Here is a 26,826-nt window from a genome sequence, read left to right on the forward strand (position 1 = left end):
GAACTTTAAAGAAATGTGTTGACTAATTGTTCTAGTCAGACTTCTTGGTTTAAGCAATAGAAATTGGTTCTGACTGATATAAAATTATTACAGATTTTTGAAATGGTATTGGATAGCTCAGACCCTAGATAGATAGGCCATATGTACAGTCCCGTAGGAACACTTCTGGCCCTAGGCATTGGATGATATGGTGACTGTTGTGTAAATTGGTGCTTGTGGGGACTGGCTTTTGCTTGCATATGTGTTTAAGATGTCAGTTTATAATATTCGCATTCAGATGTAATTTCCAACAGTACTTCCAATGCATATGAGATATAAGTAGAGACGAGTCTTCCTTTACCTCAAAGAAGGAGACATGAAATTCCAGTTTCATTGGAATTTCCAACAGATAACAGATTGTCCTTTATTCTTTATTCTAGGTCTGGATAAAATTGAGTTCTTACAGAGTCATGAAAACCAGGAGATCTACCAGAAGGCCTTTGATCTTATTGAGCATTACTTCGGGACAGAGGATGAGGACAGCAGCATTGCACCCCAGGTTGACCTTAGCCAGCAGCAGTACATTTTCCAGCAGTGTGAGGCTCCTATGGAAGGTTTCCAGCTTTGAAGCAATACTCTGCTCTCATGTTCCTGTGTCAGACCAGGCTACCCAGTCAAGTCCTCTTGTGGAGCCCACAGTCCTCATGGAGCTAACTTCTCAAATGTTTTCCATAATACTGTTTGCGCTCATTTGCTTGCCTTGCGCACCTGCTCTCTTACACACATCTGGAAAACCTCTGGCTCTCTGTGGTGGAATACCCTTCTAAGGAAAGGGTAACCAGAACGGCCCACTCTCTTAAGGAAAATCCCTAAGCTTTGGAGATCTGCTCTTCTATATTATAAGAGTCATGGGAATATACACATGTTAATGTGGCTCCCTTTTTTTTGTGGGGGAAAAAAGAGGACTCCTCCTCATTCCCTTTAAAGTGGGAAAAAATACTGACATTAACAGATGAGACTAAACCTTTATCTTGAATTTCACACAACTACTCGCAACAAGGGAGATGTTTAGACCTGTTGTGTATACTTCAGAGTACTTTTCATGAGTTCTTCCACAGTGAACCCCTGGATTACCTGGTGGCTTTTTCTAGCCAAATTTGCATTGATCCTTACTGAGATTGGATGGTTTTCTTTCCTTTTTTGGCGCCATCCTTCACAGATATTAAAGTTAAACCATCCCTCCCTCACCTCCAGCCTTCAGTGAATGTGCTTTCTAGTTGTCAGGAATGCTGAAGAATTAACACTTTGATTCTTAAATGTGATACTGGTTTGAAGATTCCCTAGAGCAGAGGGGAGCAGGGCACATATTAATTTGTATGGCTGTTGCTTCTCTTTGGACTTATGTGTCTTAGGATTTGGAAGTGGTTCAATTTAATGCTGGTTGAAGATTTAGAATTCTTAGTAATTGAAACCATATTCTGTAATTCAATAAAAAAAGTAACAAACACCTCCAATTTTCCCAAACTTAACCAGTGTGACTAGAGGCTGTGTTTCTGCATTAAAACAAATGTTTCAGGCTTTGTGGTCCTGATCAAGGTCCTCATTAAATCGGATTTCACCCTAGGTGCTTTTCCCCTCTGTGACTGGCAGATAACACACATACTTTTCAAGTTTACTTAGGGAATTTTTTTCTTAATCGGGTGCAGCTTGTTTCTAATGTATTCATGCTGCATATATGATTCCTTTAATGTAGCATCCTTATCTTAAATAAATAACCATCTTCTCAACATGACCTATTTAATCCAAATAAGGGCAGTGATCTTTTTCTTATGATTTCACTGCTCCCTGATCATTTCGTCTGCTACTAGTATTGCCCAGTCAAGTGTCCCACCTCCCCCAAATAAAAACCTGGCTTCTTTAATGATGACTGCAATCTGTACCTGCAAATGGCGCTTCCAGTACTGTGTTCAGCGATCCACATTTGTGCTTGGACTGAAAAGAAAAAATAAGTTTAATCACCAAGAGAACTGCAACTGAACATATGACTTCTTGGTGCTAGCTGGCTATCTAGACTCAATGTTGGGACACATTATCAGAGAAGATTTATATTTGTGGATGTGCTATCAGAATGAATTCTGAAGAAAACGTTGCTCACTTCTGTTTCAGAGAATACCCGTTTAAACCTCTTTAATCTTGTCCTCTTCCTAGAATTCAGTATACCCCAAAGTATAACTATTTAGAAGTTCCCTGACAAGCTATTATACATCTCTGGTAAATCCTGCTGAACATTAGGGATATTCAGAGCTTTCATACCTCATCATGTTGTCATTTCAGCAGTCAGCTTATGTGACCTGACTTAAACTTTAAAAAATCCACTTAAAGTAGAAAGATACAAAGACAGAGGACATTTATCAGCCAAGCCTGTGACGCAGTCTTCGCATCTAGCCTGTAGTTGTGTCTGTGCTCTGGATGGATACCGTCTGATGTCTGTCATTGATGGAGCAGCCACTGCAAAACTAGTCAACTTCCATCTATAACTTACTTTTTCTAGTGCTGCTTTGTGCTGAAAGAACATTTTAGTTTACTGCACTTGACCTGTAAAAGACTGATTCTTTGTAATTTTAGAGATAAGTTAGGTGGTTAATTTAAAGAAAACCTTTCAATGTTGCCTTTACATCACATTAAAATATAACTTCTTTCAAAAGGGTAATAGAAGCACTGATTCATAGTAAAAATCTTATTTTTAGCTTTGACCTTTTTTTGTGGCTGAGTTTTTTAAAATTGTAAATTACTGGTAACATCAATTCTCTAGGATGTTTTAAATTACATTCTATTGGATAATTTAAAAAATTTTTAGTTCATTTTGATAAACCAGTTTGAATGTAAAAAATATAAAACACACAAAGTTGTTTCCCCTAGTAAGATTAGCATACAGGAGGAATTTTGCTAGTAGCAATTGCAGGTGTCTCAATGAATGAATTAAAACAAAATCCATTCAACTAATGTGGTCTGTTTTCTGTTTAAAACAGAGGAATTTATCTTGTTCCTGTCTTAGAAGTTCATGAGCCATGAGATACAAGCTAAATTCTTTTTGAATAAAATGTTTTTTAATATAAAAATTGGAATTGACCAAAAGTTAAATCCCAGCATAACCATTGGAACTGATAAAGCAGCCTTTTATGGTAATAGAAATGACATTTGAGGAAGTAACTGCAGATTCTATTAATTTACTTTCAAATTATTGAATACCCAATCACTAAGGTGTTAACTCATTACAAAAGCATGTTAATTTCAAAACAGGAACGCTCTTCTGCAGTTTTGTATACTGATGCAGGGGAAAGTGGTTTGAAACCTCCCACCCTTTTTCTCCTCCAGACTTTCAGAATATATTTGTTGTAATGAGAACTTTGGTGGGGAAAAAAAAACTTTGAAAGGATTTGAGATGTAAAGGCACCTTGTATCTGAAGGACCAGGAGGTAGATAAGGTTAGGTTGGGAAATAATGGGAAAGATAAAGATGATAGATAAGAATGGTGAGATTTAGGAGACAGAGTTTTCCATGGGACATGTTAATTCATATTCTTGTTGCTGAGTAATTAGGATCCTTTTAAACTTACTTACCTTTGTCAACTGTGTTGTTTATGAAAACTATTGCTCTAGGGTTGTTTCTTTCATCTGCCAGATAAAACTGAATGGGCTCTGGGTCGTTTTCATCATTGTCACAAATATAAACATTGACAATTATCCCATAATAAATCTGAATTATTCCAGATGGTTGCTGATTTTGCCTAAGGAAAAATATGTAGTATATTTCATAAATGTTGTCAACTAAATCCTCTGTTGCACATGCCACCCACAGGCAACTTTGAATTTACTTCCCTAGTGCTAAATAAACATTTCAGTTATTTAATCCCCCAGTTCGGGGTTGCATCCTCGGGTTGAAGGATTTCTTTTCTTGCTGATTAGTTTTGCGAACATTTTTATATGAATAGATAAATCATAGCTGATTTAGGGCGTGGGGCTTTTCTTAGTATGTATTAGAAAATTATGTGTAAAGATGATGATCAGTAAAGAAAAGGGCACAGTTTTAGAAAGGGACGTTGATTGCTTTTCATATTTATATGCTCTATGCTACCTCCTACATTCCAAAATTTGCTAATTTGCTGAGAGAGGTGTACCTACACATGGGAGTCTCAAATCTGATTTTTTTTGCTGTCTGAACTGAACAGAGCCATTTTCTATTATGAGGTGAGCAGGGTAAATATATGTCTACCCAGTTGAGAAATATTTGAGGTTACCTTTTCCTGTCATCAAAAGTTAAAGATTATATATGTATATCTTTAACTATATATGTGTATATATATCAGGTTTAATGGCAGATGTGGCACCAACACAGTTGGCTCTGACATTGAGAATACCCTCATGCTTTACTGTCAGAAGGAGTGGTACTAATGATGGGCATCAGAAGGATGTGTGATAAAGTGAAATGTCCACGTGCTAATTTTAAAACATCAATTTGTTACTGGACATAAGATGTATCTGTAAGTTTGGAATAAGAAGAAAGTACTAAGGGTAGATAAGATTCCATTCTGTATTCAACTAGAGAGACAAAGAAGTCCCCCTGTGTTTTCCTATAGGTCAAATAAAGGTAGCTTGTTTTTATTTGAGTCTCTGTTGTGTGCCAAGTACCTGCCTAAGGGCTGTCACTTTTTCTCATTTAATCCTCCAACTGCTTTGAGGTGGATTGTCATTATGTTACAGATGACAAAATCAAGAATTGTGAGAATTTACTCCCCCCCCCAGGTCACAACCCTTAGATACTGTCTGTCCTAAGGTAGGGAAGAGTCCTATAGGTTTTATGTCTTGAAGAAAGCAGCAGTCATGGTGGAGCTGTTCTCTGCCAGAACTAGATAGAGCAGCCATAGCTGGGCCAACTCTTTTATGTTGGACCATCTTTCTGACCCTCATCATTACCTTTAAAGTGACTAAATCAGGTATAAGTTGCTTTTAGGTTACATATTCTGGTGTAGACCCTCAGCCCAGACATCTTCTCCCTTTTGTGGTGCTAAAATTCTATATGACCTGACAAAACAACGTAAGTTAAAAAATATGCAAATGATTGATTTTGAGTTTAGTGCCATAATGGCTAAACTCAAACATATTTCTATTCATACTCAAATTTAGAAGGCACTGGCACAGAAGGGAAAGGCTTTGAAATGAATACTGCCTTAGAAAGCAGTGCCATCCATGGGTGTGAATTTAACACAGCTAAACTTCCTAAAGGAGTACTGTCCCAAGGAGTGTTAGAAGTTAAAAAGATCACCTCTTTATATTGTTATGTTCATACCTCGTCATTTTGACCACTCTGTCCTTTTTCAAAGTGTGCTCACACTTTGATTTGGAATGGCTCTAATGATTCTTTGTACTTGAATGCGGTCGGTCAGGCCACGGGTGAGTGCCTTGCACTTAGTAGACATTCAATAAATGCTAAATGACTGAAGGATTATGCATCTATGTGATATTAGTGAAGGGTATTTGGTTCAAAGGAATTCCTTTATGCTGCTGTTTACAACCACGATTAACATCTCTTAAAAGCTATTTTAAAAAGTATGTTTTATGTAGTAACTTTTCAGGAGACACATTTGTCTTGAAGTTTATAAAAGCAAATATTGTCATAGCAGAGGTAATATAAAAACAAAACCTATGCCTTCTGAGAGAAGTTAATGGGTATATTTTACAGGATAGCTAATATATAATCAACCCCATGTGTTGATATGTACCAAAATAGCTCACCAGTCTTTCCTGGCATATTCTAAAGTTAAAAACTTAGCCAGTTACATACAACCATTGTGGAAGCTAGTGGTTGCCTTAGGCTTTTAAATAGGGATTTTTCATTTTTACATATTTGTATGTGTTGCTGCATGAGAACATTTTCTTTATGCATTCTTCCAATTTAAGTGACAGATCAGTAGAAACAGAAAGATGGTGTATTTCTTCATTCCATGATTGCTTCTCTACCATTTTTGAAAGATCCCACTGACCAGGTATTTTTTCTGAAAACAAAAAATCTTCAAGCAAAATATAGCCTTAGTTCCTGTAGACTATACTGTCATCTATAGTACAAAATAATTGGATTTATAAGTTTATTGTAGCTAGCTTAGATGACTGTTGCCCTTATTTGCCATTTTGAAAAAGTCTTGTTTTAGAAAAATATCAATAAATGCTCATTTCTGTGATCTTGAATGTTTTTGCAAAGAATAAAATTACTCTTTAAGTTTTTTTCTATACTCACTTAACCTGAGGAAGTTAATGCAGTCCAGTGAGTGTCCACAATGTAGATCACTGCCTTACCTAAACCACTTGGGCTCAGCATTATTTAGAGTGATGGGGAAGAAGAAAATAGAAACCTAGAAAACCAGTGGTGGGGAGAGAACAGTACAAGGTTTGAGAGAGATTCTGGCAGGCTGAGGTGTAAATTACCACATAAAGAGTATAGAACTTCCCAAGATTACATTGTGAATATGAGGAGAGTCCTCTTGAGGTCAGCAGTGACTACTGGTTTGTTGGGGGCAGTCCCGGTTTTTAGATCAGTTAACACCTGTTAATTATGTTAGTGCCCCCTTACACTTTAAAAAGTCTGTTTAGATAAGTTATATGTCCACCTCATATGTAGCCCAACTAGATTTTCATATATTTAAATTGTGGTATTAAGCAACTGGGTATGTACATCTATTATGCTTGATTTTTGAGGACTGGATTTGGTCATTGGAATCACTACAAAAAGTCAAGACATTCCTTAATGTAGGAATCACTCCCAGGCCATGGTTAGATCTGACACACATACTGAAATGATTTTTTTTTTTTATTAAAAAATGAGCCATTTGTGGCAATATTTCTATTTAGAATATTTATAAACTTTTCTGAAGGGCAAGGGGAATAAATAAACCTTTGAACCACAGATGAGACTTTTGGTTCTACAACTTCTATGGAAAATTTAAAGAAAATGAGTCAATTTCTACAGGGAGGAAAACTTCCAAATCATCTATCTGGTTAGGGGCAGCAAAAACAAATTGTTATAAACAGGACGGTGTAAGGAACCTTGCACCAGTACAGTAGTCCCTACTTGTAAACACTTCAGGTACAAGATGCCTCCTTGTCCCCAAGGAAGTAAACTCTGAAATTCTTAGTCCTAATTCATAAGGACTACAATATTAGGACTACATCTTAGTATTAGAACATAACTAATGAATAAAGGTTTATAGTCATTGCTTTAATTTTATTTATATGAATTCTTGATGGTATTTGTAAACAAAAATTTCCAGACATCAAGAAATGGATTTTAATACTGGAAATTTCAAATTCTGGGAACATTGGAAGAAAATTATTTTTCTGGATATTCCAGAAACATAGTCTTATATGTGCCTCCCCCCACCCCCACTCATGCTTGTGATATTTCTAGTGGGCTAAATATACTCTAGCACCAACACCCACCCCATCCTAGTCCTTACGTCATGTGTTTACTTTGTCTAGTTTCCTCCTTCCTGGTGCGTAGAACAGTTATTGGAAAAATACAGATTTAATTTCTTTGAAACAAAGCCTACACTTTGTTCTCTGAAGTGCTTTTACATTTATTTTTTAATGCATTAATTAGAAGTAATTTCAATTGATGCAGAATCTAGAGTGTTACTAAGCTTTCCCAGTTAATACATTAGACTAATGGAAGAAAGGAGAGGGAGAAGGCAGAGTTTAATCAGAACTGAACTTTAAGATGTTAAAGGGGAGGTCAATGGTGGCCATGCCTTAATAACTAAGAAAAGCCATGATTTAAGGCAGATAAATGGACACTCCAAACCCTTTTAAAGATGCTCTCCGTTCCCAGCACCTCTTCAATTGGGTTTATCCTGTTAATCTGCGCTAGCTATGAATAAAGCATTTGTCCGATTCCTGTCTAAATTCCAAACTAAAATAGTAGGGTCTTAAAGCAATGACGTTTTTACTATAGTCGATTATTATAGGTGAACTAATTATGCTGTTGTGCCTAAAATGCAAGACTTTAAATCATCCATTATATGACTGGAAACCCTTTGTTGCCAAATGTTTTAATTCTTGACAAAACATCAAAAGGGATATTTGCCTCCTGACATCAACTATCGAGAAAATCTTTTATACAGAACATTTACTCTCTCGGCTCTCTTTGAGCAATTAGAGGACTGGAGAAACTAATCAGGTTTCTAATTATTTGGTAAACATATTTCTGTTTAAAGATAACATCTGAAAAGCATGTATCCTTTACATAATACTTTCACAGCCATTAACCATTTAAAACTAGGGTAAGCTCTCTCAAGCCTAATTACGAATAACTTTACACATTTCCTATCCCATTCCACCGACTTCTTTGTCCTTTTCCGTCTCACACACCTATGCAGATCTGAACTTAGTTTCTTTGGGAGCTTAAATCATAAGTGCTAAACGTTTGTCTTCCTTGGCACTATCATATGTTGAGCACTGGCCTGCAAATGTTCCTAACACTCTTTATCCTTCCCTAAACGTTTAGGGAAAACTGTTAAACCAGAAGTCGCTACGTTCCCCTTGCTTAATTGCAGTCTTGTCCTGCACGCAACCAGGCTCCACACCACCAGAGGGAGCAGAATCGAAGCCGCCCACAAAGCAAGACCCTACAAGGAGTCATCCGCGCCTTACATCTACGTTAGCTACATTTCCGAAAAGCTCACTGCCTGGGGAGCTCACATGCCAAGTGTGAGCTTAACCCTGCGGCTAAGGGCATCGGAAAATTCAGTCCTTTCTTGTTACCGGTTTCCAAAACGAAATGAATGTATTTTGAAATATTCACTGCTTTCCGCGATAACGAGTCAGGCCCCAGAAAAGTTCTGCTCACCTTGCCACTCCACTAAAGAAGGTAGTGAAGTATTTACATGTGGAAAGCGCGGGCGAAGAGGGCCGGAAGGAAACCCTGGCGTCACCATTTGCGCAAGCGCATGAAGGCCCCTCCCATTGGTCACTTCGGCTCGGAAGTAGGCGGGGGCTCCTTCTGCACATGCGCTCGGCAGTCCTACTCGCTGGATTAGTGTTTGACGCGACTGTGCAGACTTGTTTGTATCTGCAGAATGTGGCGGGCCGGCCCGGGCCTCAGCGGTGCCTACGCAGGTTTTCTTTTAGCTTCTGAAATCTATTTAATTCAGTGATTCATTCATGCTCAAGTACCTACAGTGTGTTTGACTGGTAGGGTTGCTCCGTGTTCTGAGACATTTCGGAGGTGGGGGGAGGGACGGTGAAAAATACATTTTGTACAAATTTCCCCAGTGCTGCCCCGCCCTACGCTGCTTTGGACGGCTTTATGCGTTCGCAAAATACCCAGCATTAATACTTTACTTGCGACAGCGCATGGGAGCCTTTTAATAGTATTTCTGAAGTATTTGTTTACAAAGGAGGAAGCGAAGGAATACTGAAGTGGGCTGAGCCATGCTGCTGAATTAATGTATATCGTAGTTTAAGGACTATGCAGAAATTATTAATAATCATTTAAGACTGTTTTTGAATCTGATGTTTTAATCTTAATTTTGCTGGGCAGAAAGCCAAAATACACGGGTTGCCTGGTCCAGGACCGACGCCTAGCCAACCTCCTAACTTCGAGCTTCAGAGCCATGGCAGCAAAGGAGACAACCAAAGCAGAGTCGGCCCACTCATCAGCCAATGGAAGCAAGCAAGCATCTGAAAACCCAAACTATACTCTCAAATTTACTCTGGTGGGACATACGGAAGCAGTGTCATCAGTTAAGTTTAGTCCTAATGGAGAATGGCTAGCAAGTTCTTCTGCTGATAAAGTAATTATAATTTGGGGAGCCTATGATGGAAAATATGAGAAAACACTTTATGGTCACAATTTGGAAATATCGGATGTTGACTGGTCATCAGATTCCAGTCGTCTTGTTTCTGCCTCAGATGATAAAACTCTAAAGATTTGGGATGTGAGGTCTGGAAAATGTCTGAAAACGCTGAAAGGGCACAGTAATTATGTTTTCTGCTGTAATTTCAATCCACTATCTAACCTTATAATTTCAGGCTCTTTTGATGAGAGTGTGAAAATATGGGAGGTGAAAACGGGAAAGTGCCTCAAGACTCTATGTGCTCATTCTGATCCAGTTTCTGCTGTTCATTTTAATTGTAGTGGGTCCTTGATAGTATCAGGTAGCTATGATGGTGTCTGTAGAATCTGGGATGCTGCATCAGGTCAGTGTTTAAAAGCACTTGTTGATGATGATAACCCTCCTGTATCTTTTGTAAAATTTTCTCCAAATGGTAAATATATTCTGATGGCGACTTTGGACAACACTCTTAAATTATGGGATTATAGCAGAGGCAGATGCCTGAAGACATACACTGGCCATAAGAATGAGAAATACTGCATATTTGCCAATTTTTCGGTTACTGGTGGAAAGTGGATTGTGTCTGGTTCAGAGGATAACCTGATTTACATTTGGAACCTTCAGACAAAAGAGATTGTACAGAAATTACAAGGGCATACAGATGTTGTAATCTCAGCAGCTTGTCATCCTACAGAAAACATCATTGCATCAGCAGCATTAGAAAATGACAAAACAATTAAACTGTGGATGAGTAACTACTGAACCCTTTAGAGTCGAGCCAAGTTGGCAAAAAAAGATATTTAAAAAGATGGTTTCTCTTAATTTTGGTATAGTTTTGTATTTTTAAATATTTTCTTGGATTATACGATTTTAAGACCTATAACCTGAATTTACAAAAAGCAAGACAGTTGGAAAAGCAAGTCTAGAACCTAGGGCTTCTGACTTTTCATCCCGAGGTCTGTTATTAATCTCTTGTGTCTGTCCCTGAACAGATTTCCATTCTATTCCTCTCGGCTATTCTAGAGGATGAGTGTATTTGAGAAATAATTAGAAGTAAGATTCACAAGACAGGAGGATAACTGACTAAATGAGGGGAGCAAAGAAGTTTGGAATAACTCCAAGGTTTTTGGTTTGGGAGATTATATGAATAAGAGCATAAGCTTGGGATGATGGTGGATTGGAAATGTTATGTCAGATGCCACTCAAACACTTTATGTGACAGCCTACATGATGAGACATGACATGGTCCATGAAATCAAGTCTGTAAACTGGAAAAAAAAAAGTCATGGTTAGGTTTCTTCTAGAGACTAAACATTATAAATGACATTTTACTGAAGGACCTCTCAGTGACTTGCCAGATTGTGCCTGTATGATTTTCAAGCAAGCTAAATGTCTGAATGGTGAGGCTTTCCTCTTTCATTATGTGTCTGACCTAGAAACTACCCATGCTTCAAATTCAGTTGAGAAATCATTTTGTGGAGTCATCACTGCTTGCCTGACTCTAACCATAGCTGACAGCTGAGTTAGGTTTTCTTGTTTTTTTCTATAGCTTCTGTTTTATAAAGTTTCAAAATATGTTATTTACCAGTTTGTATTGTAATGGTTTTATGGGCCATGTTTCCAGTAAATTATGAGCTCCATGGAGTCAAAAGTATGTTTTATTCATCTTTGTATTTCCAGTTTTTGTATGTAGAAGGGGCTTAATGTTTGAGGAATGACAATGAATTATACTACCACTTCATTCATTCCTTGTCTGCTTTCAATAAATTTTTAGAACCAGTTCCTTCATAACTATTATTTTTGTGGATTAAAATTAAAAGTATCTGAGTATAGACTCATATATTAACTATTCAAACAGGGCTTATAGAAAATATAAAGTGGAAATAGTTTTTGCCCACTTTATAAAGACATAAAAACCATGAAAAAACATCTAGAAGCAAAAAAATAGTACAATGATAATTTAAAGCATCAAGGGCAAAACTCTTATTTTGTGTTCCACAAAATACCTTATAATAGTGCTCATTAAATCTGATTTGCTTGACAAGTTCTGAGGACCATAAGATATTAGAGTTATTAGTAAGAGATGACTGCTAAGAAGTCAGTATGTGAGGGGTCTGGGAAAAGTGGGATTAGGGGCACATCTGAAATTCTGGCCAAGAAATTTATATTTAACCCATAAAGAGGCAGTCACTATAAGTTCTTGAATAGGAGAATGACACAAAATGAGAAATGACTGTGTAAATTCTTGCTGCACTGTAACATTTGTGAATGGTTTAATAAAATATTTTTATTATCATCTCTAAGATATAACCCTTTAAAATGCTTCTTTAGAAGTTAAAAATGGTACTGTTATACAAAGAAAGAATACTTATTTTTAAAAGAAGTACATTAAAACTTACCCAAATTTAAAACATTGGTTTAGGTAAGATGTAACATAAGTGTTCCAAAATAAGAAAAACGAATCTGCTAACTGTATAAGAAACTGCTTTTTGATAATATGTTTGCAAGTGATAAAAATCAAAGAACTTGGTAACGAAAAAGAAGCTATGGCCAAATTACTCTAACATCAAGTTTATAGACAAACATTAACATTATCAGATTATGAAGCTACAGATAGACTGATGAATTACATTTTACTGAGTATAATATTAAACAAGTTCCTAAACAGCTGCATATATTACTTTGTAATCTGTTATAACCATCTGAAGAGAACTAGCAGGTTGGGATGACTATGAGGACTTGTCATCCGTTATTACCCATGAAGCATGTGAGAATAAATGAAATACTTAAAATAGAAACCAGCATCCATACCTAAAAATGAGACAGCTTGGGATCCCAAAAAGTAAGATATGCGCCAGGTGCAAATGCTTGTTTTTCAACACTTAATAAGAAAATGCATTTGACAGATTCATAATTGAGAAGTTTAGTGTAAAGGCAGCAGGAAAAGGACCAGCTGGGAATTCTAAGCCATGGAGCAAAAGAGGTGACTGTGCTGGCCCCAAGCAACTCCATGATGCTGAGATTTCAAAGTCCTCAGAAACTTGTGGCCAGACCACTCTCATCACGTTGCCAGGCCGTTTTCAAAGACTGCGCTCCCAAAAGCCTCTGTCTGCCAGCACACCTAAAGATGGCAAAGTGTGGTCTGGCTGCTTCCCATGGCTGTATGAAGGAAGAACCATGGCTCTTGGGGAGGTTAGCTCTCCAAGAGGCACTCGGGCAGTGTACTCAGCTGGTATTCATGATCCTTCTGGAAGTGAAAGAGAGAGATGCAGAACTAGAAGCCATTCTGATAATGGGAATTAAAGTAAGATATGGTACCTGACTCTCTAAAGAAGAGTTAATATTTAAGTCAAACTAAGTTGTCTCATTTTTTATTCTTCCATTTTATCAAAAAAGCTGAGGCTGCATTTAACCTGGATCAAACTCATGAAATATGAACAAGTCATTTCTTTAAGAAAATTTATTTGTACCTCTAGAGCAGAAATAGGAAATGCTTTAAGTTTGTACAAACCATACTTTTATGAAATGGATCCTCATACCACATTCCTTTTAATACAGACTTGGTGCTGCAATGTTATTCCTGGATTTTCAAAATCCAGCCAACATGGATACCTCTGCTACTCTGTTTTGGCCTTCAGAGCTGCTTCTTCTCTCAGACGAGCTTTCTTTTCTAAGTTCAGGCTTGTTAAAGACTCGTGTCTTTTGACAGCCTAAAATGAAACAAATTTGAACAAGTGATTATTTTTGCCAGTTTGGGGAGGATGTCATCACCTTGTTTGGTAACTTGCAAACCTTGCTCTAAATTTTTATCTTGCCACTTAATTAGCTGTGTGACTTGGGAAAATTATTTGAAATCTTTGAAGTTTCAGTTTCCTCTTTTATAAAACTAGGTTCTTAAGAGTTATTATGGTGATTAAATAAGTTTAACAATACCTGATATATGATAAGCACTAGATAAGTGGGGGCAATTTTACTTTCACCTCAATTAGGTCTAGGTTCAAACTGTGGCTCTGTCACTAGGGAGATGCAGGACCTTGGGCAAGTTACTAAAGCTTTCTTTTTTTAAAAAAAATAATAATTGTTGATTTTTCAGTTACAGTTGACATATAATGTTTCAAGTATTCAACATAGTGATTAAACATTTACATAACTTATGTTCACTCTAGTAAGTAAGTCTAGTACCCGTCTGACACCATCCATAGTCATTACAATATTATTGACTATATTCCCTATGCTGTACTTTATGTCCCCATGATTCCTCTGTAACTACCAATTTGTATTTCGTAATCCCTTCACCTTTTTCACACATCCCTTCTTATCTGGCTACCATCAAAATGTTCTCTGTATCTACGAGTTTGTTTCTGTTTTGTTTGTTTTTTAAATTTCACATGTGAAATCATATATTTGTCTTTCTCTGTGTCTTATTTCACTTAGCAAAATACCTTCTAGGTCCATCCATATTGTTGCACATGGCAAAATTTCACTCTTTTTATGGTAAGTAATATTCTACTGTATATATGTACCACTTCTTTATCCATTCATTACTGATGGACAGTTAGGTTGCTTCCATATCTTGACTATTGTAAATAATGCTGCAAGGAACATATGGATGCATATGTCTTTTTGAATTAATGTTTTGTGTTTCTTCAGATAAATACTCAGCAGTGGGATTACTGAGTCTTCTTTCTCTCTTGTTATAGCCTTTGTTTTAAAGTCTGTTTTGTATGGTATAAGTATTTCTACCCCAGCTTTCCCCCCACCCTTGCCATTTGTATAAAATATCTTTTACCGTCTCTGTACTTTCAGTCTGTGTGTGTCTTTTGATCTGAAGTGAGTCTCTTGTAGGCAGCATATGTAAGGGTCTTGTTTTCTTATCCATTCAGCCACCCTATGTCTTTTGATTGGAGCATTTAATCCATTCACATTTAAAGTAATTATTTATAGGTATGTAGTTACTGCCATTTTGTTATTCATATTTTTGATCTTTTTTTCTTCTTAATGAAGTCTTTTTAACATTTCTTGTAACACTGGCTTGGTGGTGATGACCTCCTTTAGCTTTTTCCTGTCTGGGAAGCTCTTTGTCTGATCTTCAATTCTAAATGATAGCTCTGCTGGATAGCATAATCTTGGTTATAAGTCCTTGCTTTTCATCACCGAATATTTTATGCTGATCCCTTCTGGCAGGAGCTCCCATGTAATTGCTTTTTTCTTGCTGCTGTTAAAATTCTCTGTGTTTAACCTCTGGCATTTGAATTATGATATGTTTTGGTGTAGGCCTCTTTGGGTTCATCTTCTTTAGGATTCTCTGCGCTTCTTGGACTTGTATGTCTATTTTCTTCACCAGGATAGGGAAGTTTTCCATCATTATTTCTTCAAAAGGGTTTTCAATTCCTTGTTCTCTCCCCTCTTCCTGGCATCCCTATGATGCAAATGTTGGTATGCCTGATGTTGTTCCAGAGGCCCCTTAAACTATCCTCATTTTTTTGGATTCTTTTTTATTTTTGCTGTTCTGATTAGGTATTTTCTGCTACCTTATCTTTCAAATTGCTAATTCCATCCTGCTTCACCTAATCTACTGTTGATTTCTTCTAATGCAGGGGTCCCTAAGCCCCAGGTCGCAGACCAGTACTGGTCCAAGGCCTGTTAGGAACCTGGGCCCACAACAAGAAGTGAGCAGCGGGTGAGCGAATGAAGCTTCTTCTGTCTTTGCAGCCGCTCCCCAGCACTAGCATCATTACCTCAGCTCCACCTCAGACCATCAGGCATTAGATTCTCGTAGGAGCACCGGTCCCTGGTGCCAAAAAGGTTGGGGACTGCTGATCTAACGTATTCTTTATTTCAGTTATTGTATTCTTCACTTCTGACTGGTTCTTTTTTGTTTTCTATTTCCATTTTATTGTTTCCTATCTCTTTATTGAAGTTCTTACTGAGATTACTGAGCATCCTTAAAACCAATGTTTTGACTCTGCATTTGGTAGATTACTTGTCTCCATTTTGTTTAGTTCTTTTTCTGGAGCTTTGTTCTGTTCTTCCATTTGGAGTGTCTTTGTTGCCTCATTTTGGCTGCCTTCCTGTTTGTTTCTATGTATCAGGGAGAGCTGCTATGTCTTCCAGTCTTACTAAAGTGGCCTTATATAGTAGATGTCCTGTGGGTCCCAATGGCGCAGTTACCCTGGTCACCTGAGTTGGGTGCTCCAAGTGTGTCCTTTGTGTGGGCTGTGTGTTGTAGTTGAGCCTATATTTGCTATTTGCAAATCAATAGGAGGGACTATTGCACATGCTATTTGCACATCAATAGGGGGGACTGGCCCTCCGGCTGACTGGCTGTGAGGACTGGCTTGTGACTAAGTGGAGGAGCTGTTGTGCAGGAGCTGACCCTGCACAACAACAGAGCAGGACTAGCTTTAGCAAGGCGCTGCTGCCGCTGAGTCTGCCCTTTGCGTGTGGTTTGTGGAGGTGGTTGGGTGGTGCTCAGGTGTGGTCTGAAATTACCATTGGGTGTGTTGGTTTTGGGCCTCTTGAATGGGGCTCTGGTGCATACAAAGGTCAGCTGCTGCCTGAGCCCTGGCCGGGGCCACTTGGTATGAGCTACAAAGTGATCTGGAGATGGTTGCCACTTGTGTTGGGCTTGGACAAGCCTGGGAGAGGCTAAGCTGCAAACTGAGACATCTGTGATAACTAACACTATTTTTACTTTACATAGAACTAATTTAGTCCTTCTCTTTGCCAAAGATAGAACTGGCTATTTATCTCTAGGCATGATATCCCAGGTTTGTCCCTACTATGTCTCATTTTGTTTCTTATAATTTCCTGAGTAGAAAGTAGCCTCCTCTTCTCAGAGAATAAATACAAGAGTCAACCCCTGATTTCCTCTAGGTCCTTTGTGGAAAACAGATAGAGAGGAAGTCTACTCTCACCTTCTTGCCCTCAATAACCATCAGGATGCATCCTGCCACTGTCAGGGCAATCATTATATAGCTGATCTTCACCCGGAGCTTGTTCTTTGCAGCATCGAGCATCTCAAACCTAATAACACAATGAGATCATGAGAGAAAGTTAACTCTCTCTTTCTGAAGTTGCCAGCGGGATATGAAGCTCTGTGTACTACAAACCAGAATTGGAGTGGTGCCTATAAATATAGAAAAGGAGGTGGGGCCTGGAGATCTTGTAGAACTTGGAGGAGAATGAGGCATTTTCACAACTCACTTTATACAAAAAATACAATACAATAGCATAAACTTACAGTAGGAAAAAAAAAGAAGAAAGTGTGGCCAGAAAAAAGAGAGCAAGGCATATAAATCTATGCTTGCTATGGTGGGCCCTGATTTTGGTTCTCGTTTCATATTACCAGCCAATGCTAAAAGTGGAATCAGTAGTCGTTTCTCCTTGGGGTTCTTAAGAAGATATTATGTGGTATAATGATTATCTGACCAACATCCTGACAACAGATACTGCAATGAGCTTTATAAGTTCAACACAAAACACAATTCAGAAGAAAACAAACACAGGAGAGAGTTAAACAATGTGCTCTTTATACCTAGCTTTTTGCTCTCTGCCTTGAACCAGGAATATCTGGAACAGCAGAAGGACCCTTTAAGCAATGCTTCTTTAAAGTTTATCTTTTAATGTTTTGCTAAAATTGAGTGGCAGTGAACTTGAGCTCTTTGGCAAGTGACTCCTCTAATGTGTCCACTGAAGCCATGTGCCTTAACAGAAAGTTGAGAGTTGGATTATCGTTCTTGTGTGAAAATTGAGAGGCCAAACAAGAAAGAGTCTAAAGAGAAGGCCCTTCCACCTTGATGATTCTGCAGATGGGCAGTGGGTCGAAGTTATATCGCCTGAGTGTCTGGTAGAACTTTGGCAGGGCATGTGGAGTCCTAGTGGGCCCAGGATAGAGAACTGGCCTACTCAGTGGGGTATAAATAGGAAGTGATTATCTCCAGATGATGGGATTGGGAATGCCTACTTTTTTTCCCCCTAGATTTTTAACACTCAGTGCATTTGAAATCGGGGGCAGCGGGGAGTAGGGAGAGAAAATAAAAAGAAGCACAGGATCCAGAACATTTTAGGTGGGAGAACCCTGAAAGCATATACACTGAGATGTAAGAGCTGGGACTCAGGGAGCAACAATGCACAGAGTTCTCCAGGCACTGAAGGTGGATGGCCCTGCAGGGTGGGAGGAACCAGGAGCAACTGCTAAGGACAGTGAATTGCTCTATTAAGAGCTTCTAAGATCTCACCAACCACAAACTAACTACTTATGTAGGCAATAGTTTATGTGAACTGGTATTTCCAATTGAAGTGCTATATGATCTTCATGAAAAGTGATATATTCCACATTTGATGGAACATTTCGAAAGTGAAATGCATTTATATAAGGCCATGATGTTGTCCTCCATTCTACAGGGAGCAATCAGAATGGGCAAGTAGTGCCTATTCAGAACTACCAGCACAAGGATAAACGGTTGCCCAAGACCAGAGAAAGGCCTTCTAGGGTGACTCTCTAGGTAGTACTTTGGGCTTGAGGGGAATCTAGGAACCACCTTCAAGGTTGACAGAGGAAGGTATTACATAGCAAAGTCTATACAGCACTTATTAGGGCCGTGTGTGTGTGTGTGTGTGTGTGTGAGATCAGCTTGTTTTCTGCTGGGATTTTCAGGAAGAAATTGGGACAGGCAAGAACTTGATATCATTGATATTTCCAGCATGCTCTTATTTCTTGGGAGAGTACACTGTCCTTTAGCTAAGAAAGACTAGGGCTTTCCTGCTGAAATAATTTTAGTAAAAATAATGTCCTATTTAATTTGACTGGCAGAAGCATAAGGGCTCTGTTTTAAAGCTGTTGTAAACAGAAAACAAATACTAGTTTGTTTTTTAGTTATCTTCCTGGAAAAAAAATACCCTGCATGAACCCAGATCTTTTGCAATCAGAACTTGAAACCAGAAACCAGAAGATACAGGAACAGTCTTTGTTTTGTTTTGTTTTGCTAGAAGGGAGTGTCCAGCAGCTTTGTCCCAAATCCCTGTCTCTGAAGAGGATAAATGCCCCACAGGGGAGATGGCATCTATTTCTCAGAATCACTCTTGGCCAAGATGCAAGCAATCTGTGGAGCAGTGGTTCTCAACTGGTGGTGATTTTGCCCCACAGCGGACATTTGGCAATTTCTGGAAACATTTTTGGTTGTCATTACTGAATGCTATTTGCCTCTAAGAGGTGAAGAGGCCAGGGATACTGCTAAACACCCTACAATGTACAGGACAGCCCGCTGCAACAAACATTATTTGGCCCAAAATGCCAACAGTGCTGAGATAGAGAAACCCCAGGTTAGAGGAGTCTGTACTCATCATTTACAGACTGAAAAAGTCTCAAGATCCCAGAGCTGGTTTTAGAGAGGCACTCTTTCCTGGCTCCCAGAAAGAGAGAATATGTTGCTTTTAAATACTTAAGTGGATTTTATAGAATATAGTTATTTGTCACTGGTACCTAACAGATAGACCCAGATTAAAACAAACTAAAAACAGTGAACTGTTTAGTCACATTTCTGTAACTAGGAGAGGAAATCAAATGAGTTGACTTCAGAGTATCCAACAGCTCTTCACTAGGCACTACATATCAGTGATAAAACATAGATTTTCCAGCACTATAGTTATTCCAGGTACTTGCCAAAGAGCAAAAATTTAGAGAAGTGAAAAATTTTTTAATTTGGTTGAAAGATTTTAAACAGCCAGACTCAGAGGAACTGCTTTTCCTTTAAAACAGATCAGTGAGAAATAAAAACTTCTTACAACCCTAAATTCAGCACTCACGAGACAGTCTCTGGGATTTCATCTTCCTTTTTGAAGCGACCTGACCACACCAGAATCTTCCTCTCCCAATCTGTAGGTTTGTGTAATGGCACTCTGTGGGTGTAAGTGTCTATGAAAAAAAAAACAAGACAACATATCTTACTTATGTGAGATTATGACTCTCAAATTTAGCAAGAGGAAAATGCTATTTGTGCCATTTTAGAGCTATTGTGTCTAAATTTATGCCACCTGAGTAGGTTTCATTAATAAGTTGGGAGTAGAGATAACCATTGGTGTAAAAGGAGAGCCAGTGAGGGTGATAAAGAAGAGAAGAAGGCTAAGGGCTGAGTCTTGGACATGACCCAAGAAAAAGGACAGGAGAAACAGGCAACAGAGGAAAACAGAGTGGCCAAAGAGGCAGATGAACAAGAAAGGGTCAAAGAGTATAAACATTTTTAAGCTCTTGATAAATATTCTTTGAGGATGGTTTCTCTCCACTCACCAAGACCTGCTGGCCTCTAGTATACTGCCATGGAGGAGCAACAAGTAAATAGTTCCTAGGAACCTACGATTTATAATTATGCTCCTTATTCCCATAGTGGTAACAGTGAGAAGGCTTTAAGTTAGGGATAGGACTAAATGTGGCTGAAGTTAATGCCCAAACCAGGAGCTTAGCCCTAGATATAATTTACTCAAAATGTCATTTCTTGATTCGGTTCATCTTTGGGGTTCCTTAAAGATAATTTCTAGGCCACTATTTACTTTTGTATTCTGTTCTCCTGCAAAAAGCTCCAGTCCAATCTTTGAGGCAAGAGATAAAAATGACAAATGAGGAAAATGAAATCATTGCTACATGTGAGCATATCCAATGTCAGTACAATTCGGAGGCCTGAACTACATGACTACATGATCAGGTAGGTACGATGTAGGAAACCCTGTGACCACCTCTCTTTTAGGTTCTTTTTTTTTTTTTTTTTTAAGGCGAGGCAACCCTTGGTTGACCTCACCGACTGCAAAGACTTTGTCAGCTTATGATCCCTTATTTTTTTTATTTTTTACACCTATAGCACCTGGTCTTCCTAGGTGGTCTCCCATCCAAGTACTAACCAGGCTGACCTTGCTTAGCTTCCGAGAGCAGATGGGATCCAGCTTGTTCAGGGTGGCATGGCTGTAGACTTCTTTTAGGTTCTTTTGAGTCCAAATTATCCTACTCTTTGAGAGCTGCCTAGTCCATAAGTGGAAAAGCTAATCAAAACTTACGGGATGGAGCTTTTGGACTTTCCTGGGGTTTGGTGCAAAATCCATTTTTCTTCAAATCAGAGTGTCTGGTAAGCCTTAGAGATGAGGAAGCATCTCTTTCGCATAACCTAAGCCAATTTCCTAGAAATGAGAGAAAGATGTTTCAGAGAAAACAAATCTGATGTCTCAAAATGAGAAATGCTTGCAAGGTATATATTTCATTTATACAAATTAGTTCATTTAAAAAACAAATATACTACTCTATATGTGAGATACACATGCTATATTTAGGGTGCCATGCTTGGTGTTGTTTTAAAATATACGTATGTTGCTGATTAGGAAATTAGGAATTTACAACATAAACATCAGCTGTAAGTTTTATAAAAGTGCTTCTCACATGTCTTATCTTAACAATAATGGTTCTGGTGAAAATATTATGTATTCCAGCACCCGCTGTTTAGGTAAATAAAGATTAGCAACCTTCCAGAAGTGATAAACCAAGACGCCTAGTTGCCAGTACTGCTCTGGTAAACTCTGGGTAGGGAGCTGCAATGGCGAGGGGCTCTAGAAAGCCTCGTTCCTTCTAGATATCGGCTTTGGATATAGTTATGAATTATATATAATTTTAAAACTACATATATATAAAGTATAAAACTGTATTATTATATATAGTAATATAGGTAGTTAATTCTTAAAATCTAAATTCTAAGCACCTGTAGAGAGTAATAGATCTCATGGACTCACCACAAAGTTTCAACAATTATCAATACACAGTCAATAGTTTCATCTGAACCTCACCTATTCCTTAACCCCTACTGAATTATTCTAAAACCCAAACATATTAGTTCATCCATAAATACTTCAGTATGCATCTAAAAACAGTACCTTTTCAAAATCATATGTAGAATACCATTTATAGTACTAAAAAATAATTCCTGGTTATCAGCACATTATGATCAAGTATGATGATTCAATTTCCTGAATGGGCTCATAACTTTTTTAGTTGGTTTACCCTAAATAGGTGCACACATTGAATATGGTTGATGCTTCCTCTGTAGGTCTCCCTGGCTGCCCCACGCTCTTTTTTCTTGTAATTTGTTGAAGAAACTAGGTCTCAGATTCTAGAGAATTTTTCTCACTTTATATTTTGTTGATGGCATCCCCATAGTGTTTAACATATTTATCTAACTCCCTTATTTCTTGTAAACAGATTTTTGAGGTTTGATCATATTCAAGTAGAAGTTTTAGCAATATATCATAGGTGGTATTGTGTACCTCCTAGTGCTTCTCCAGCCAGAAGCATACATGCTTTCTTTTTGTGCTATTAAGATAGATCAGTAGATGACTTTGGTCTGACTTATCCCTTAGAAAGTTCCCCATCGACCTTTCATCTATTGTTTTTGGTGTTACTTACCTAGACCTATTGTTTCAGTAGGGGCTGCAAAATGGAAGTATTCTTTTCCACATTAACTATATGGTTATCCTAAGGTAAAAGTTATACAGAAAATGTGGAATAAATGCTTGATTCTTTCCCTTTGCCAGTTTTCAAATTAATGAATTGGTTTCCTAGCAATTTCCACAGGTGACCTTTTAAGTTTAAAAGCATCTTGAAGAACTCTTGTATTTTAACACATGGTATGTCTGGGTCCATTTCTAATTTTTCTTTTTGATGCTCAGATGTTCCATCTTTCATCTCTGGGAACTCATCTAAGTTGGCTCATGAGTCTTTTCAGTGCGTGCTCAGTGATCACTGGTAACTCCCTTTCTGACAGCATGTTCCAGATTCATTTTGAATGCCTCTGCCCCTGATTCAAAATGAGACATTCCCCTTCAAGATGCTCTGATTCCTTAAAAGAGAAATGCTTTGAGATCCTTAGGGAGGGCGGTTCATTGTTAATGGATTTATCGTTGCTACCAAGCCTTTTCTGTGAACAATGCTAGGACATACATTCTTGAACTTAGTTTCCTTTACCTCAGCCTCAGCATGTAAATTTTTAATCAGTTGATAATTAATCAGAATTCCAAGCAGAGACAGCCAGAACTAGTTTTTTTTTTTTTTTTGATGGTATCTCAGTGTTTTTAATTTTATTTTATTAGTTTCAAATATGTAGTATATTGGTTCGATATTTATAAAGTTTATAAAATGATCCAATTGCTCTTTCTCTCCTCTGGCTCTCCACTTAGCCATTACATTACTGCTGACTGCATTCCCTACGTTGTGCTCCCCATCCCCATGACTGTTGCAGAAATGTTGCAGGAAAAAATCAGACAGGCAAGAAACCAAGCACCACTTGGAGAGTTGGAGAACTCAGGTTTATTACGCTGGCGGTCCCAGATGAGCTAGTGCTCTGAAGATCTGGGCCCTGACCTCAGATACAACCTAGCTTTTATAGGGCTTATCCGAGCAATTACATTTGGCCAGTTGGCAGGGGCGGATTGCTTAATTTGTCCTCAGGCATTTACAGAGTGTGGGAGTTGCTATGGGTTACAGGCAGTTACAAAGAGAACTTAGGCAATACACCTGTCATCTAGACAGAACAAGCAAAAGGGAGGATGAGTCTTTAGTTAATTTTGAGGTCACCCTGCCCTTCGGCCTATGTGGCAAGCATATCTACAGAAGCAGTACATAGAGCTAATTATAAGGTTAGCGTTTCAAATGAAAATTCCTCTTCATGACCATCTATCCGTCACTAATTTGTACTTCTTTAATCCTTCACTCCATTCTTCCAGCCTCCCAAATCCCCTCCCCTCTGGCCATCACCAGATTGTCCTCTATATTTGTGAGTCTGTTTTTGATTAGTTTGTAGCCAGAAATAGTTTTGATGAAGGTGGGATAAAAGGGGACACATATTCTGAGTATGGGGGTCATAATACAAGACCAGGGCTGGTATAGGATTCAGAGTCAGACCACAAAAGAGCCCTAGAGTCCTAGGACACGGAAGGAAGGGAGCACTATGAAGTAGAATGAAACAGAAAAGATGGAAAGACAGCAGTGATGAATCTAAGGTCCTGGCATGCCATGACAGAAAAAGAGAAATGCCTAAGACTTGGCTTTAATGCAACAAGAGTGTGTCCTCATAGCTTTGTGGTTAAAGGCTGACAGAAGAGTTCAAGTAGTTTTTTAAATCTACTTCTTAGTGGACAAAGTCTATACTTTTGAAGTTCCAGACTCTTTTGGGTGTCTTTGTAGCTTCGGAATTTGGAGGGAATAGGAGTAACATATGTATGGTTACAAAGGTGGGCTCCCAACAGGGAGGAGAAACAAGATTTCCTCAATTTTTTTCTCTTGCAGTTAAAAAAATTTTAAACATAACGATTTTAAGAAATTAAAAATTGTAGTTGTATAAGGATTTTTAAAATAACCTTTATTGATACATATTCTGTTATCATCTAGTTCATCCTTTCAAAATATACAGTTCTGTGATTTTTTAGTATATTCACAAAGTTGTGTACTGATCACTACTAATTCCAGATCTTCATCATCCCAGAAAGAAACCCCAAATCCACTAGCAGTCACTGTTTTTTCCTCCCTTCAACCCTAGGAAACCACTAATCTTTCTGTCTCTACAGATTTGTATATTCTGGGAATTTTATATAAATGACACAAAATCATACACTATGTGGCCTTCTATGACTGGCTCTTTCATTTATCCAGTATTAAAGGTTCATCCATGTTGCAGCATTTATCAGTACTTGATTTTTTTTTTTTTTTACTGGCAAATTTGATTCCATTGCATACACAGCCCAGATTTTGTTTAAATATTAGGCAGCCAAGAAATATTTAGATGGTTTCCACTTTTTGACTATTATGAAGAATGCTGGTATGGATGTTTGTGTACAAGTTTTTGAGTGAACATCGATTTTCATTTCTTTGGAGCATATACTAAGAGGTGAAATTGCCGGGTCATATGGTAACCCTATGTTCAATCAGTTGAGGAACTGCCACACTTTTGTCCAAGCGCTGTAACATTTTACATTTCCATCAGCAATGCATGAGGGTTCCAATTTCTCCTCATCCTGTCCACTTTTTTTATTAAAGCCATCCCAATGGGTGTGAAGTGGTATCTCATTGTAGTCTTGATCTGCATTTCTCTACTAATGACATTCTCTACTGAGTAATGACAATGAGGATCTTTGCATATGCTTATTAGCTACCTGTATATCTTCTCCAGAGAAAGTTCATTCAGCTCCTTTGCTCATTTCTTAACTGAGTTGTCTTTTTATTACTGAGTTGTAAGAGTTCCTTATATATTTTGGATACAATTCTTTATCTGATATATAAGTGCATACATTTTCTCCCATTTCACGAGTTGTCTTTTCACTACCTTGATTATGTCCTGTAAGTACAGAAATTTTTAATTTTGATGAAGTCTAACTTAACCATTTTTCCTTTTGTGGCTTGAGCTTTTGGTGTCATATAAAAGGTCACAACATAATTCCTATGCTATCTTCTAAGAATGTTTTAATTTTAGCTTTACCGTTTAGGTCTGTGATCCATTTTGAGTTAATATTGGCATACTGTATGTGGAAGGGATCCAACTTCATTCTTTTGCATGTTGATATCCAGTTCTCCCACCATCATTTGTTGAAAAGACTATTTTTTCCCATGTTGGGTGGTTTGGGCACGATATAGGAAATCAATTGATGAAAAATGTGAGGGTTTATTTCTGGACTCTCAATTCTATTTCACTTATCCATATTCCCTTATGTTCTTTGTGTTTTGCCATAGAAGCCTATGTTCTATGTTAGCATGGTGGTCAACTAATAACTGGACAGAGATTTCTTTAAATGAATTGCACCAATACGTTTGCCAGCCTTTGCTGAAGGACTGTGTGTGTGTTGGGCCATCTCTGGGGTGGGGTGGGGGAGGTGAGAGGTGGAGGAGAAGTTAACACTGAATTAGCTCTGAGTCAGGAAAAAATAACAATAAAATAAAATAAAATAAAAATAAAAGGCAAGCAAGCCCTGCGAGTGGGAGTTTCTAGGGGACAGCCAGGCAGGTCAAATAGTAGCAATTGCCTGGGGCTGGGAGTTTTAAGGTACTACAAATTGATTCTGCCTTCTTCAGTGCTTGCTAGGCTGCTGGTTTCCATAGCTATTATGATTGTGAGGCTATTAGTTTTTAAGGCTACTATGAAGCTGAGAGAAGACAGAAATCAGTTAAAATTCCACGAGGCTTCCTGTTCTTACCATGATTAAGTTCTTTTTCTTGGATAAATACTACTCAGATTGTCACAAGCCTCTGGTTACTTTCTGGAATTCTGAAAAAGTTGATTTTACGACTTTTTGGCAGTTTTCATCACTTTTATATATAGAGTGGATTTTCAGAGGTCCTTACTCTGACATACCAGAAGCTGGAACCTCAATTTCTGTAAGGATCTGTGGTTACCTACAGTCTGATTTCTTCCATAAGAGATCTCATTTATTTCAGTTTTCTAGGTCTGTAATCCCAGAAAGCTTTGCCTGAGTCTGGGTAACCACACCATCAGTGCCACCTACTGGCAGCAAATGTACACTATAAGAAAAGTCGATAAATAATAATTGAGCTTGGCTTGTTTCCCATTTTAAATGTGGATAATGTAGTATTTACTTCACCAGGGCTGGTTTGAGGGTTAAATGAAAAACAAAAAACAAATATAAGAGCATTTGGCAAGATGCTTGAAACACAGCAGGTACTCTAAAGATTAAGTTTGTTTTTTAAAAACTACTTAAAACATTCATCTTCAAAACATTTCCAGAGTACTTTTCAATTTTACCCCTAAAGTGGTCAGAACTTCTGACCAAGGTAATTATGCAGTTACTAGGGCATGAGAAAATCCTATAAAACTCTTCAATAGTTTTTTATAGCTCTCAGGATTAAAATAAAACTATGGAATGCTGATTCTCAAACTTCAGTGTGCTTCAGAACAACCAGAATGGCTTGTTAAAACACAAATCAC

The 26,826-nt window shown here is 38.0% G+C and overlaps 3 protein-coding genes and 1 pseudogene across 4 annotated transcripts in view; 2 read left to right on the forward strand and 2 right to left on the reverse strand.

Moving 5' to 3' along the window:
- KPNA1 (karyopherin subunit alpha 1) overlaps positions 1 to 3,908 on the forward strand; it is a 50,419-nt gene extending 46,511 nt beyond the window's left edge. Inside the window, exon 14 of the mRNA XM_011370383.2 lies at positions 420 to 3,908. Within this exon, the coding sequence (XP_011368685.1) occupies positions 420 to 607 (188 nt within the window). The 3' untranslated portion in view covers positions 608 to 3,908. The remainder of the gene's footprint in view (positions 1 to 419) is intronic.
- A 5,110-nt stretch (positions 3,909 to 9,018) lies between these two features.
- WDR5B (WD repeat domain 5B) lies at positions 9,019 to 12,160 on the forward strand. 2 transcript variants are annotated; one of them, XM_011370627.2, is made up of 2 exons: positions 9,019 to 9,143; positions 9,568 to 12,160. In XM_011370627.2, exons 1-2 carry the CDS (start codon positions 9,034 to 9,036, stop codon positions 10,622 to 10,624), a joined length of 1,167 nt encoding a protein of 388 aa, XP_011368929.2. In that variant the 5' UTR covers positions 9,019 to 9,033; the 3' UTR covers positions 10,625 to 12,160. The 2 variants fall into 2 exon arrangements, with proteins under 2 accessions (XP_011368929.2, XP_011369005.1); XM_011370703.2 differs by having other exon boundaries at positions 9,074 to 9,218.
- A 1,144-nt stretch (positions 12,161 to 13,304) lies between these two features.
- Positions 13,305 to 26,826, reverse strand: part of FAM162A (family with sequence similarity 162 member A) — a 24,901-nt gene continuing 11,379 nt past the window's right edge. The window contains exons 2-5 of the mRNA XM_011370500.2: positions 20,909 to 21,028; positions 19,670 to 19,778; positions 16,780 to 16,888; positions 13,305 to 13,572 (exon numbers count right to left, since the gene is read on the reverse strand). Of these exons, the coding sequence (XP_011368802.1) occupies positions 13,480 to 13,572; positions 16,780 to 16,888; positions 19,670 to 19,778; positions 20,909 to 21,028 (431 nt within the window). The 3' untranslated portion in view covers positions 13,305 to 13,479. The remainder of the gene's footprint in view (positions 13,573 to 16,779; positions 16,889 to 19,669; positions 19,779 to 20,908; positions 21,029 to 26,826) is intronic.
- Positions 20,707 to 20,824, reverse strand: LOC111736981 (annotated as a pseudogene).

This window comes from Pteropus vampyrus, unplaced genomic scaffold (assembly GCF_000151845.1).
Source record: "Pteropus vampyrus isolate Shadow unplaced genomic scaffold, Pvam_2.0 Scaffold1, whole genome shotgun sequence".
NCBI classification, from domain to species: domain Eukaryota; kingdom Metazoa; phylum Chordata; class Mammalia; order Chiroptera; family Pteropodidae; genus Pteropus; species Pteropus vampyrus.

What these genes read in the sequence shown, in the direction of transcription:
- WDR5B (XM_011370627.2), top strand. Translation starts at nt 9,034, where the DNA reads ATGCGCTCGGCAGTCCTACTCGCTGGATTAGTGTTTGACGCGACTGTG. An exon ending in CCTCAGCGGTGCCTACGCAG is followed by an intron (nt 9,144 to 9,567) that starts GTTTTCTTTTAG and finishes TTTGCTGGGCAG; the next exon opens with AAAGCCAAAATACACGGGTT.